The sequence below is a fragment of the Vanellus vanellus genome (assembly GCF_965231255.1).
Source record: "Vanellus vanellus genome assembly, chromosome: 3".
Classification (NCBI taxonomy): Eukaryota; Metazoa; Chordata; class Aves; order Charadriiformes; family Charadriidae; genus Vanellus; species Vanellus vanellus.
Window position 1 is genome coordinate 77,030,998 of NC_138907.1, and position 15,456 is coordinate 77,046,453.

Sequence of the window (15,456 nt, forward strand, 5' to 3'; positions counted from 1 at the left end):
AGATAGTTACCTTGTTGCAAAGGTGTTTTTCTGTTACTATCTGTTACGTAAATATGGTGTTAAAATTAATGTTTCTGTAGGATCATTTGTCCTGCTAGGATTTCATTGTAAATAGTCAATGTATTATTGTGTGAATTTAGATGGTTCTTTGCTTTGCAAGTATTTGCCACACATGCTAAAATACAGTGAGCCTTCGTTTCAGCCTATGTTTCGGCCTGCACTTTACATCTTGGGATTGCATGAGTTAAAACTATGCAGTGGCAAAGCTGGTGCAGAAGAAACTGCCTTTCAAAATCTATAAAAAATTAAATTAATCTGTAGAGATATCTCTTGCCATCTCTTTATAACCTGCTGTCTTTGATCAAATAACCTTAGTTAATACAATGCACGCTTTGAGGTTAGGCAAATATATAAATATTATTATTCGTTTCATTAGACAATCTATATATTTTCGCATTTATAAAATTCTGTTGAGCAAAACAATGTAAAATGTATGGATCTTGGGGAAAAATACATATCTGTATTCAGGTTATTCTCATTATTAGGTTCACTTTTCTTTGTGGTCCAATCAACAGTAATTGTTCTTCTTTGTTTAGAAATGCTGTATTAGTCATACTTCATTGCCTTTGAAATTTGTGGTTAACATCACTTTGTGCAGAAGCTTCTTTCTTAATCCATAGTACAAACTGGTTAATGCAAAATCTTGTTTCTTCTCATGTATGTACCTAATTTCCTATTTACTGTATTTGCTCTTTGGGACTGGAATGTAATCCTTTACAAAATTTCTGTATTGGTTTGTGTTGCTTGAAGCTATTTGACAAAAATAACAAACATCATCTATTACTACATAAAATACATAGGTCTGAATATATCTATTAGCAATTCTGTATTAGAGAAAGTGAGCTATATGGTCTTATTACATAGACAACCACAGCTCTTCTTTTGTATTCATTATTTAAAGCAAATTTGCTTTTTCCTTTGCTTTTATAGGTATAATGGTAGTGTTAATATGTGACTTGATGTACTACTAATATGATTTGGTTTTGCGAAATATACAATTGTAATTTCCCTATTTGCAGTACTTTGAAATTTAATGTAAAAAGGAGTGCTTCTGGCTAATGAGACTATATCTTAAATCATTGTTTAAATTTTAGAATATTTTAAGTATATGAGAGATCACATGCAGAAGAAGAATGTCAGCTTAGAATGAGTTTATTACTGTGAACTTTTACATCAACTTCTTATAATAGGGGATACAGTGAATTAAAGACAGATCTCGGTCCAGTTCCTCTAAATTAGAAAATGCTTATCCATGCATGAATCTGGGTCCATAACATCTGAATGACTGACAAGTACTTTTGCAATTTTTATATCTGAATAGTAAGGTATCTTCCAAGTGTTCGTTGACACTTCACTAAACCCCCATTTTCTTGGTTTTCAGTTAGTCGACACAAAGAATGAGGATGCTTCCTACCCTCAAAGAATTATAGGCAGCATCTCCCAGCTGTGTTTCACAGCTCAGGGACTGTGTATGCATTAGAAAATGTTATTAGAAACAGATTGAGACTTCCTTTTATTTTTCTCGCCCAGCAACATATAAATTGCTAAGCAGAAGGCAGCATGAATCTAAGATAATCCCTAAACTGGCTGAGATTTAATAGTAAAGGCCCAAAGGATCCCCTGTCTAGTACGACAGTGTGCAGCGTGTGCTTCCAGGTCACAGAATCACAGAATTATCAGAGTTGGAAGGGACCTCTAGAGATCATCTAGTCCAACTCCCCTGCTAAAGCAGGATTGCCTAGAGCACATTACTCAGGACTGCATCCAGGCGGGTCTTGAAAATCTCCAGGGAAGGGGACTCCACAACCTCCCTGGGCAGCCTGTTCCAGTGCTCTGTCACCCTCACCGTAAAGAACTGTTTCCGTGTATTTGAACGGAACTTCCTGTGTTCTAACTTGTGCCCATTGCCCCTCGTCCTGTCACTTGGAACCAATGAAAAGAGCCTGGCTCCATCCTCCTTCAACCCACCCTTTAGATACTTGTATGCCATAATAAGGTCTCCCCTCAGCCTTCTCTTCTCCAGGCTAAAGAGTCCCAGCTCTCTCAGCCTTTCCTCATAAGGGAGATGCTCCAAGCCCTCAATCATCTTAGTTGCCCTTCGCTGGACTCGCTCCAGCAGTTCCCTGTCCCTCTTGAACTGGGGAGCCCAAAACTGGACACAGTATTCCAGTTGTGGCCTCACCAGTGCAGAGTAGAGGGGGAGAATGACCTCCCTCGACCTACTGGCCACACTCTTCCCTATGCAGCCCAGGATTCCGTTGGCCTTTTTGGCGACAAGGGCACATTGCTGGGCCATGGATAATTTACTGTCTACCACAACCCCCAGATCCTTCTCCTCCAAGCTACTTCCCAGCAGGTCAGCCCCTAACCTGTACTGGTGCCTAGCATTCTTCCTCCCCAGGTGCAGGACCTTGCACTTGGTTTTGTTGAACCTCATTAGGTTCTTCTCTGCCCAGCTCTCCAGCCTGTCCAGGTCACGCTGGATGGCAGCACAGCCCTCTGGGGTGTCAGCCACCCCACCCAGTTTGGTATCATCAGCAAACTTGCTGAGGATACACTCTGTCCCCTCATCCAGGTCATTAATGAATATATTAAACAAAATAGGACCAAGTATTGACCCCTGGGGGACACCACTGGTTACAGGCCTCCAACTAGACTCTGTGCCGCTGATCACAACCCTCTGAGTTCTGTCCCGCAGCCAACTCTCAATCCACCTCACTGTCACCTCATCTAGCCCATACTTCCTCAGCTTCCTAATGAGGATGTCATGGGAGACAGTGTCAAAAGCCTTGCTAAAGTCAAGGTAGATGACATCCACGACTTTCCCCTCATCCAGCCAACCAGTTATACAGCGTGTTTTATATCTCCTGTCACCCTTCAACATTTCAGCTGAAGTTGTGGACACATGAACAAAATGCTGCATGCCAGGAGCTCTGTAGTAACTGCCTCTTTGCAGAGGAATAAACTCCTTCAAATTACTTGATGTTCATTGTGGTTACGAACAAGCACACAGCTGCTGAAAACCAGTTGTTAATTTGTTACTTACCACCTGCCTGTCCACACTTACTCTGCAGTAAATGTGGTGAAATTATCAGTGAAAGAGAGAAATTCTCAGGTATCATGTAATAAGTCTGCACAGGGCAGTTATTGCAGCACATGCTGGTCACAGATCTGTGTGGGGATGTTAATGCATGTATATGAATTCATAATATAACTAAACGGTGCAAGCACCTTGCAGAAACACTTGAATGGGTGGCAAATTGCTCTGCTTTATAAAACTGCAGCAAACCTACCTATGCTTAGCGCACAGGACGGTTAATACAAAGCCTTTGCCATGTTGTAAGACAGTACTTTAGCTTTCTGTGCAGTGACTTTTCTGTATGGGGAAATTCATCTAAACAAGTTCTATGTTTTTCAGAGCCAATGAGTATGCATACTTCTCAGGGACAAAGCAGGATACAAGCTTTTCTAGAAATCAATCTGTTTACATTTAGTTATTTGAAAGTGATTTTTAGAAGCCTTTTTTCAGAAAATGAGCATGAAATCTTTGGCAATTGTATGCAAGCGTACCGTTTAGGAGTAGCTGACAACGGCTGAGACACAAATGTACTGACAACATGATTCTGATAAGGCAACTCATGTACTCAGGGTCTGTAGTTGTCATGATCATAAATGCAATGTGATTTAGAAGAGGTTTGCTGCTTCTTTGGATGGGAGGGCTTTCAGGAAAATGTCATTGTCGTGGTTTATGCCTTAAGTTTTGGGGTTTTTTATAGGAAAACTAGAGTAAAATTGCTTGTCTTCCATTTCAGACAATCCTTTGAATAATGAAAGTTCTCGAACTCACTCCTCCGTCATTGCAACAAGCAAAATGTCTGTAAAGACCTCAATCTTTCACAAAGATGCTGCTACGCTAGAACCCCCATCTTCTGCTAAAATTACTTTTCAGTGTAAACACACAAGTGCCCTTTCTAACCATGTTTTGAATAATGAAGATTTAGTAGAAGACCTCTCACAACCAAACACAGAAACAAGACCTGAACTTTCAGTCCATTCTCTTACAAAAGAAAGCGCTTACTCAGCAAAGTACCCAGCTCCATTCAGCAATAGTACCCATGCAGAAAACTCTCACAAAGAGAGTAACAAGAAAGATGCTCTCCCAGTTCCTTCATGTGAAAATAATATTTTTGAGTATGAAGATGATATTTCATCAGTAAGCAGACAGATACCAAGTAGGAAGTATACTAGCATCAGAAAGGCTGAAAAGGATGTCTCTCTTATGCATGTGGGCCGCCACATTGGTGACAGCATGTTGAATAAAAACTTATTTAACTTTTCCGATTTGAGCCACTCCAGCCACTCCAAAGGTAAAATGTCCTCTGAAGTAAATGAAAAGTCCAGCAGTGCAAGTATAAATAGTTTTTTTCCAGCAACAGTTACAGAAAATTGTGAATTGGTGTCTTGTTCAGGAGGCAGTCGAACTGTGGTACATTCACTTGAAAATAACACTGATGAAGGTGGCCTTAATAAGCTTAAAATTAGATATGAAGAATTTCAGGAGCATAAGGCAGAAAAGCCAAGCCTCAGTCAACAAGCAGCACATTATATGTTCTTTCCTAGTGTTGTTCTTTCCAATTGTCTCAGTCGACCACAGAAGTTAGCTCCTGTGACGTATAAATTACAGCAAGGCAACAAACAGTCCAGGTTGAAGCTGAATAAAAAGAAACATAGTTTTATCAATCATCACGAGCCTGCAAGTGTAAATGATGTTGCATCAGTGAAGGAAAGCTGCTATACACAAGGTAATGCTTGTAGTAACATTCCTGATAAGGATAGTGCTTTACCTAGTGACTTAGTTCAAGTTCCTCTTGAGGCTTTTGAAAACAAAATGCCCACAAGTACTGCTAATTATACTGACTGCCAGTTTGCAGATGGATCTCTTGAAACTGAGCAGTCATTTGGATTATGTGGGAATAAATACACGCTCCGAACGAAACGGAAGGTAAATTATGAAACTGAAGACAGTGAATCAAGCTTTGTCGCACACAACTCAAAAATTAATCTACCTCAACCGATAGAAAGTGTTGAAAGTTTGGATGGGTCTCAGAAGTCTCGAAAGCGTAGAAAACTTTCTAAAAAATTGCCACCTGTTATTATTAAATATATTATCATCAATAGATTTAGAGGGAGAAAAAATATGCTTGTTAAACTAGGGAAAGTAGATTCTAGTGAGGAAAGAGTAGTACTCACAGAGGAAAAGATGAACTTATATAAAAAGCTTGCACCTTTAAAGGACTTTTGGCCAAAAGTTCCTGACTCTCCTGCAACCAAATATCCTATTTATCCACTAACACCAAAGAAAAGTCACAAAAGGAAAGCAAAACATAAGTCAACCAAGAAAAAAGCTGGAAAACCACAAAAAACAGGTAGTAAAAATATTAAAAGAACTTTATCTTTCAGAAGAAGGACTCATACAATTCTTTCTCCTCCTTCGCCATCCTACAATGCTGAAGCTGAAGACTGTGACTATAACTATAGTGATGTTATGTCTAAGTTAGGTTTTCTTTCTGAGAGAAGCACAAGCCCAGTAAACACATCTCCACCTCGCTGCTGGTCTCCCACTGATCCAAAAGCAGAAGAAATTTTGACCAACCTGGACAGAGAAGCTTTATTTAGTAGGGGGCCCAATATGTACAGCAGCAAGACTGTTAATTCTAGTGTAGGAAAAAATAGTCGAGCAAAAACTCAGGTTAAGAAATGTAAAAAGAAATTTGCTAGTCCCACTGTATCTACCAAGAAAAAGAAAAAGACTAATCAGGCTGATAAAACAGCAGATGATGGAAAGAAGAAACCTAAAACAAAACAAAGACAAAAAACAGCTGAAAAAGCATCCTCAAGAAAACGCATTGTATTAAAAGATGAAAAAGGAAGTATTCACTCTACTGCAGAAGTGAAATTTATGCTGAAACATCAAGATCTGCCTGAGATTTCTTACAACTCTGTCAACTCACAACCACTTCGTAACCGGAAAGACAGTTCTCTTCCTGGCTATTCAGCAGGATACCTACTGTCAGCACAGCTCCCTTCAGCAACTGATGCACAAGGTAATTCATCAGGCTGTTTTCATTCATTGATGGAAATTGATAAGCCTGTAGATGCACAGTGTTTACCTGCTCCACGAGAAGACCCTCATGCATCTCTTGCATCTACTCCTGTGGCATCTGAAAGGGAAGTACCAAAAATGAGCTCTCAAAGGCCCAGGACTCAAAGTGCTATATTTAGAATGAAGGATTCTGCTCTCATTCGAAACATATTTGATGCATCTAATCACTCAACTCAGGTAATGCCGAATGCCCGCATCTCTAAAGATAAGATTTCTGCAAAAACAGAAGAGAGAAAAAATTTGCAAAACAGATATTTACCACCAGCTGGGAAATTAAACGAAGCTCGTGACTCTTTGGACACAGTGCAGATGGATCAGTTACATGCCACTAACTATGTGCATTGTAAAGACAATAATCAACAGCAGATTTTTTGTTTACCAGAGGCATCTAAGCATTCTGATCCTTGTTCTTCTGTTCTTAAGTCATCTGAGGAAAGCCCTGGGCCACTTCAGTTGCCTAAGAACTGTTTTGTAACATCTTTGAAGACTCCAGTGAAACAGGTAAATTGGGATCAAAACCAGAGAGGATTTATTTTGGATATGTCACAGTTTAAACCTGAAACAGTAAAACAAAGGTCTCAGTCAGAAACAACCATGCAACAAAAACCCATCTCCCAGTATAAAAACAGGACTATTGTGGCCCCATCAGCATTCAGTGAAGGACAGTCTGGCCTAGCTGTTTTGAAAGAGTTACTCCAGAAAAGACAGCAGAAAGCTCTGAATGCAAATGTTACACAGGATCCATTACCAGCTAAAATGCAGCTAAGCAGGAATATACCATGCCCTCTTGAACAGAATAAAGCAATCAAAAGGTCACGGTCAGTCACATCGCCAAAAAAATCTCGTGCTCCCAGGAATACAAAACCTAGAGAAAAAACACCAAAATTTTCAAAAATGGAGTCTTTAAGCCAGCAGATCACTAGTCGCGTTGATCACACTGTGTCTGATGACAGCCCCGTTTTTTTTTCAGACCCTGGTTTTGAAAGCTGCTACTCACTTGAAGACAGCTTGTCTCCAGACCACAATTACAACTTCGATATTAATACTATCGGGCAAACTGGATTTTGCAGTTTTTATTCCGCAAGCCAGTTTGTCCCAGCAGATCAAAATTTGCCCCAGAAATTCTTGAGTGATGCAGTTCAAGATCTTGGTTCTGGACAAACAACAGAAAATGACTTTCTGTGTCATAATGACCAAACACCTGAGGAGGAAAAGCAGCGTTCTTCAAGCACAAGTAAATGGATACGGTCTGGTTCCCTGAGCCCTGAGCTTTTTGATAAAACCTCACTGGATAATAATGAGAACCACTGCCATAGCCAACGGAGGAAAAATATTCATCCTTCAACTTCTAGATCTAGTTCTATTGATACCTCTTGTATGCAAGAGACTGAGGTCTGTTTAAATGAAAAATTCAAATTGAATAGAAATACAGTAAATAAAGAGAGATTTCTTAACCTTCCTCAGCCAACCAGCTCAGACTGGATTCAAAGCCACATTAGAAAAGAAACCACTTTTGAACACTGTCAACCACTTGATTCAGTTAATACCTCTTTTACATCCATATTGTCTTCTCCTGATGGTGAACTTATAGATGCAGCTTCTGAGGATTTAGAATTATATGTTTCAAGAAACAATGAGGCATTAACTCCAACTCCAGATAGTTCACCGAGATCAACCAGTTCTCCCTCACAGTCCAAGAATGGAAGTTTTACACCTCGTACTGCTCACATTCTTAAGCCTCTTATGTCCCCACCTAGTCGTGAAGAAATCATGGCAACTCTGCTGGATCATGATCTTGCAGAAACAATTTATCAGGAACCATTTTGCAGCAATCCTTCAGATGCTCCAGAAAAGCCAAGGTACTGTGTTAAATGCATTTCTGTCTATACGTTTGTGATTATCTTACATTTAACTTATTCCTGTAAACAATTTTATGCTGTTATGTGGCACAGATTCATGAAAGATCCCATCTGATACACATACATTTGAAGTTGAAAATTACTGTACTTCCCATGCAAATACCCATTTTTATTCATGACACTGGTGTGGGTTTTTTTATTGCTTGATGTAATTGTAGTAAGTGGGAATGTGCCTGCTTGGTTTGTAAAAGATACTTCCCACAGGAGTTGCACAGAGAGAAATCTAGTTTGCAGGACTTGCTTTTATATCATCTTGAGGACTGCCTGCAATGCAGTTTTAAAGCGAAACAATAATTCAAACTATTTTATTCACAGGGAGATTGGAGGACGGCTTCTCACAGTGGAAACTAGACTGCCAAATGACCTGCTTGAGTTTGAGGGAGACTTCTCATTAGAAGGTCTACGTCTCTGGAAGACTGCATTTTCAGCAATGACAGAAAGTCCTAGACCAGGATCTCCTCCCCGTTATGGTCACTCCACTGTTAACAAAAGAGAAAGTAATAGCCATAAAACTAGTGAAGACAAAAAAATAGTCATAATGCCATGCAAGTGTGCTCCAAGCCAACAGCAAGTTCAGATATGGCTTCATGCCAAAGAAGAGTATGAACATTTCAAGAAATTGCCTAAGAATCACCCTGCTGAGCTGGAAAAGGTAGCTGAGAATATCAGCTCTGCATTATTGTCTGAAGAGAAATCTGTAGAAGTAGTAAAAGCAGCTAAAGATTTAAATTTATCTAGCCTGGAAGATGAAAGACCTATTGTGCCTACAAAGAATTCTCCTGCTTCTGTGGCAGAAACTACAAAAACACAAACCAAGGAAACTTGTGATAAGTCTATAAGCACTATAGGAACTTCTATAAATTCTACAAATGACATAGACTCTAATAAAACTCCATCTGAAAGCAAGACACTTATTACTTCAACATTAGAACATGATAAGGAAGAGGAGGAGGAAGATTATTACGTCAATTACAGTTCACCAGATTCGCCAGTACTTCCTCCTTGGCAGCAAGTGGCATCTCCGGATCCCAAGCAGTCCAATTTAGAAGACACAGAGTGGAGAAGCCAGGATGTTATTTTGTCTTCTGTGGAAGGAAATGATATAGCACCTGTTGGAAGTACACAAAACTCTCCATCCACCCAAGAGGACGTTAGGACGTCCTTTGACACATCTCCATTTCCAGTTAATGAAGACCCTGGAAATCCTGAATGTGTTTGCCTACATAGTACACCCATTGTGCAGAGAAAAAATCAAGATGGAGTACCTGAAGTTCTTGGATTTACTCCTTTATCCACAGGTAAATCCATTAAGTGATTCTAATGATACACACACAAAAAAAATCAGAATATGATATTATATTTCTTTTGACATAATGAGAAAATAATTATATCTCCACAAAAATATATTTAAAACTAGTTTTGGAAAGGAAAAGGCCTGTGCATTATTGTTAAAGTAACTATGAATAATGAAAAAAGTCTAGAAGCAGAGCACCCTTTTGCTGTTCTATTTGTTTATATATATAAAGTTTTTTACAATGTTAACCAAATGCCTCTGCTTGTTTCCAACCTGTTGTTTAATGTTTAGACAATATTACTGAGGCTAAGCAGTTTTGCACTTACATATGTTTACAGAACCAAAAGCCCAGAAACTGAGCCACAAGAGGGGAAATAACACTGATGGTCTTCGAAGAGTACTTCTAACCACACAAATGAAGGTAAATTAAGATTATATGTACAAATATATTTTTATTATGCTGCACATACACATTTCCATTCTCTTTTTCTTCTGTGTTCTCCTGTGTTGTTTTATTCTTTTGCTGTTAAGATACATTTTAAATGGTAGGGTGCAATCAGTGTACACTCAAAGTTAGGAAGAAGAAATCAGTTTAATTTGCCAGGGGAAGAAAAAGTTGGATATTGAGAGTATGTTCTATGTTTTAGGGTAGGGAGATGCTACTGACATACCAAAGAGACAGCATATAAAGGTGTTATTTTGCTCTTTCAGTTGCAGCATCCTTTTTAAGTTCTATTGTGATTTCCCTTTTATATGTGTGTGTGTATATTTACGTATCCGTGTGTATTAATTTTTAGGCAATGTTCTAAGCATTTTCTGAAAATAATGTAGGCAGTGAATGGCACTGGTATTCTGACAGAGTAGAAAGGGAATTGGTTGCATAAAATTATCAGACTGTCATGTTTTCCCTAAAGAGTATTTCTACTCCCCATGTTACATAGCTATTTAGAATCATAGAATGTTTTGAGTTCGAAGGTCATCTAGTTCCAACCCCCCTGCCATGGCCAGGGACACCTTCCACTAGACCAGGTTGCTCAAAGCCCCGTCCAGCCTGGCCTTGAACACTTCCAGGGATGGGGCATCCACAACTTCCCTGTCCAACCTGTTCCAGTGTCTCACCATCCTCATAGTGAAAAATTTCTTCCTCGTGTTTAGTCTGAATCTACCCTTTTCCAGTTTGAAGCTGTTACCCCTTGTCCTATCACTACACTCCCTTATAAAGAGTCCCTCCCCATCTTTCCTGAAAGCCCCCTTTAGGTACTGGAAGGATGCTATAAGGTCTCCCTGGAGCCTACTCTTCTCCAGGTTGAACAACCCCAACTCTCTCAGTCTGTCCTCATAGGAGAGGTGCTCCAGCCCTCTGATCATCTTCAGGTCCCTCCTCTGGACTTGCTCTAGCAGGTCCATGTCCTTCTCATGTTGGGGGCTTCAGAGCTGGATGCAGTACTCCAGGTGGGGTCTCACCAGAGTGGACTAGAGGGGCAGAATCATTTCCCTCAACCTGCTCGCCACACTTCTTTTGATGCAGCCCAGGATGCAGTTGACTTTCTGGGCTGTGAGTGCACATTGCTGGCTCATGTTGAGCTTCTCATCCACCAACACCCTCAAGTCCTTCTCCTGAGGGCTGCTCTCAATCCATTCTCCCCCCAGCCTCTATTTGTGCTTGGGATTGCCCTGGCCCACATGCAGGACCTTGCACTTGGCCTTGTTGCACTTCATGAGGTTCGTACAGGCCCACCTCTCAAGCCTGTCAAGGTCCCTCTGGAGGGCATGTTGGAAACAGAATGGTGGAATAGATGCATTACTGAAATGACCCAATAGTCTTTTCTTTTGTTCTCAACATATTTCACCCAGTTCAAATGGGTACTTAAGTGTACTCTTAATTAAGTGCATTAAAAAGTGGTGACTGAAACAGAGGTTTTTGATGAATTGTTGCTCAAGAGAGAATAGAAATTTGCTGGTGCCTCTATCCTCGGGCTTCTATGAAAGTCAGTACGTGTCACACTTTGGATTTTTTGTGTTTGGTTGTTGTTGGGGTTTTTTTTAAGTATTACTCCTAAAAGGCAGAAAGATACAACTGTCGTTTCCCTGTTGAAAAATGACATGAGAAGGTAGTGAAAGCTTTTTTTTTTTAAACTAATTGTAGTGTAGCATTTGTATTTTCATTGATAAATTTGTATTTAATATTGTATATGAATTTATCAGCCTATAGTTTTTTCAGTATTATACTGTGCTTTTTTTTTTTCTTTCCCCTCCCCCCAATAAGAATCAATTTGCTGCTCTTGCTGCTCCAAAGAAAGAGACTTCTCAGATTGAAGGACCATCTTTAAATAACACTTATGGTTTTAAAGTCAGTGTGGAAAACCTGCAGGAAGCAAAATCTTTACATGAGGTAACTTTTATGTTATTTTATAAAATGATAGTTTATCAGACCAGTTTTATAATGTAATGATTTAAAAATGTTTTTCTCCTTGGTCCCTGCCTGACTTAAAATTAATCAGTGCGTGATGTCTGCAGCTCTAAGTCATCGCTCTACTACTTTCGGCTTGATCTCCAAGTGCCTTTATTTAATAGTATTGAACTAGAATTTCATGGTATTTTTGTTGAGAAGGTGGTAAACGTTCCTTTAAAAAATTAAAATACGGGAAAGATCAGAGGGAAGAAATAATAAATTTTGTATAAAAACATTCCTGGAAGAACTAGTTGAGCATAACTTTCATGGATCATCTTCTTAAGAAACAAGGCATCTGGCATCATTCAGTATCTCTACGTGTTATCTTCTGAAACTCTTGGCCAGTTTCTACTACATTTAACAAAACAGTACCTGTCTCAGAGTGTCTCTACATATTTCATGTAGGTCGTAGGTCAGTGGTTGGTCTGGGAAGAGAGTTCAAAACTGGAGCTGGAGAAAGGGATGCAATGTGAATACAGTAATGCTGTGTTTGGCTGCTAACTGGCCAGCCAGCATGTGTGCTCCCAGGCAGTCACCACATCCTTGGCTTGGAATTAGCTGTTGACCAGTTTACAGATGACATGGGGAGATAGAACTTTTATACACTGAGTAGATGACATAAGAGAAGCCACAAGAAACTAATGATTTTGCAGGAAATTGAGATAGAGCTTGATAGTAAAATTCCATTTCAGTGATGGCTGCAGTGATTTAGGATGCAAATCTAGAGGAAATCAGGCTGCCCCCAGGGCAGCTTACATACTCAGAAATATTTGTAACTTTTCCCTTGTAATCCCTCCAACTTGCCTATTAGTCCACATTATTAACTATGCAAGACAACAGAGCAACAACATTGCATTCAAACAGTATTAAATACTTACGGTATTTATTGTAGAGTCAAAACTGTACAATATATAGGGATTAGCATTTTCTTAATGCAAACCGTTCTGCAAAAAGGTGTAGCAACATGATGGGGAAGTTCATTAATGCAAGTGAAGGAAACGTTAGGTATTCTCCATATCTTCCTGTAAGTGCCTTAATCTTCATGCTTGTTTGCACATCTTGGTGAGAGTGGGAAAGGAAAATAAAGACCAACAGTGATTCCTTTTTCTTGATCAGTCTGGAAACTTAATTCAGCTCAATATGCAATATGAAAACATTACAGGAATTTACAGTTGTTGAAGTTGAGCATTTCTGTTTGTTTGTATTTTCTGCTTTTGGTAGAAGCTAGTACTCAGAAACAAATATTGAATTTTAATAACTGACTATAAAAATGTATTAAGTGATTAATCTTTTTTTGTAAGATAATGCTTTTTGCAAAAAGTGAGATCCAGAGATGCATGTTTAATCATTTCTATTAATTTTCACGTGTGACCTCTTAGTTGCAATATAATATGACCATATAAATGTTGCAATGAATCCATTTGCACTAATAATCTCCTCTTAAAATTTTTTGAAGAAAGCTCCAAAACATACTAACTTACTGTATTTATTTGTTGGTAGGTCCAACACCTTACCCTCATCAGTATGGAGTTACATGCTCGAACCAGACGAGATTTGGAACCAGACCCAGAGTTTGATCCGATCTGTGCTTTATTCTATTGCATCTCATCAGACACTGCACTGCCAAATACTGATAAAAAAGAAATCACTGGTGCTATAGTGATTGATAGAGACAGGACACTCTCAAGCCAAGGTTCCTATTTCTTTTTTCTTAACATAATTTACAAAAATGCTTATTTCATAGTAATCAAACAGTAGCAAGCAAAATATAATCGAGTATCTATATTACTAAGTAGCTCATTTAATTTTGTCTTGTTGACTGTTGGATGAATGGCCGTATTAAACATAGAGAGAATTTTCCTGCTTATATCTTCCGAAGAACTATTGCATGGGCTGTAAACCACAGATAACATACACATATGTGAAATACCTATGTTTGCATACTTGTGGACAAGCTCCTGCAGTGTTCTGAAAGTATAAATAGGAAAACCTGCCTTTAGTTTCCTACTCGAGTTGCTGGATAGCTGCAAGTAGAAAATGTTAAAAGCAAGACAGTATGTTATATATTTTACTTAAGGGTTATTTTTGTGGTTTTATCTGATCCTTTTAGGATCTAAACAGGGGCCCTTATTCTATTGTACCTTTTTGGCTTTGTTTAGACCAGTGATACTCAACCTGTGGCTCTAGAGCCGGATGTGGCTCTTCATGGCCCTACAGGCGGCTCTCGCAATGTAGGCGTCTGATCGGCGCTCCACTCTATCAGGCAGCGCGGGGAGCACTGAGCAAATGGACCAGCAGTGTGGGAGTCGCTGAAGTTCCCCCTCCCATAGGGGGAAAGAAAAGGAGCTGCTGGGATCCCCCCACAGGTAAGAGTAGAGATCACCTCCCACCCAGCAGCTGTGGGGCAGAATGGGGAAAAACTTGCCCTTTTGCCCCTTCCACCCCTCCACCCTACTCCTTCCTAGCAGCCAGAAGGGGCTGAAGACAGAATGCTGCTGGAAGAGAGGATGCTGATGTGTCATGTCGTGATGTATCAATATGTGATGATGTTGAGGCAGCATTATCACACGTTGAAGTGTCATGATGGAAAAAAAAAAATCACACTGTTGATACTTGATTTCTATGGTGCTCTACAACTCCATTTAATAAAGAAGTGGCTCTCCAGCTGTTAAAGGTTGAGTACCACTGGTTTAGGCTAGTAAAAAAACAAAAACAAAACAAAAAGTCCTCTTTCTTTCAGGGTTTCTTTGGCATTGCAAATATGTATTAAACCACAAAATACTGTCTAAAATTGAAGTGTGGACAAAAACCTACCAAAAATAAATTTAGCATTAAGGCAACAGCTCCTTCTTTTACCAGTTTATTTTCCAAAGTATTGTAGATACTATATCATGTTAAGCTAAGTTCTTATTATTCTCAGTGAAGTTTATTTTGGTATTATATGCTTGTTACTATCTTTAAAAAAATTATCTCTGTTACCTTACTAAGTGAGCTTTTCCACAGTATAGCCACTATGGCCCCCTAGGTGTGTGCCACTGATAAATTACCAAGAAAAAGCTCTCTGTAAAGAGGTCCCATAATATTTTGAAAAATCGAAGGTTTTGATCTGTTTTTGTTAGTGAAATAAAATTATATGTTTAAATGCTATTGTGACATTCCTTGCTTTGATGTGTGCTGTCAATATTTTCTTGGTTAAAACGTTTTGAGTTCCCTGTGGAATGACTGGACAATGAGATACATGTGTTTTCCCCCCCTTTTTCTATAATTGCTATGTAAGTTACATTACTCATTTTAGCATATATTTCTGAAAGCACACTTTTTTTAATTCTTAAGATTTTAAGAGTGTGTCAAAGTAGAATGCCTTTTAAAAACTCCAGATTGCTGCCTTAATCAAAGATACTACTATCTGTTGTATAGAGTATGCGTTGCATATTATTTGTTTAAAGAGGGTGGTTTTTTTGTACGGAAGGTAAATGCGGAGTTCCTGCATGCATACGAATTTAGCTATTATTCACACATTATCAATGTAGACACTCTTAATGTGCACTAAGTGAGCAGTTGCTCGCGT

At 39.1% G+C, this 15,456-nt stretch overlaps 1 protein-coding gene across 1 annotated transcript in view; it reads left to right on the forward strand.

Moving 5' to 3' along the window:
* Window positions 1–15,456, forward strand: part of REV3L (REV3 like, DNA directed polymerase zeta catalytic subunit) — a gene marked incomplete at its 5' end in the record, with an annotated part of 135,202 nt that overhangs the window by 83,791 nt on the left and 35,955 nt on the right. Inside the window, 5 exons of the mRNA XM_082480731.1 lie at window positions 3,873–8,082; window positions 8,458–9,440; window positions 9,775–9,857; window positions 11,703–11,828; window positions 13,389–13,581. Of these exons, the coding sequence (XP_082336857.1) occupies window positions 3,873–8,082; window positions 8,458–9,440; window positions 9,775–9,857; window positions 11,703–11,828; window positions 13,389–13,581 (5,595 nt within the window). The remainder of the gene's footprint in view (window positions 1–3,872; window positions 8,083–8,457; window positions 9,441–9,774; window positions 9,858–11,702; window positions 11,829–13,388; window positions 13,582–15,456) is intronic.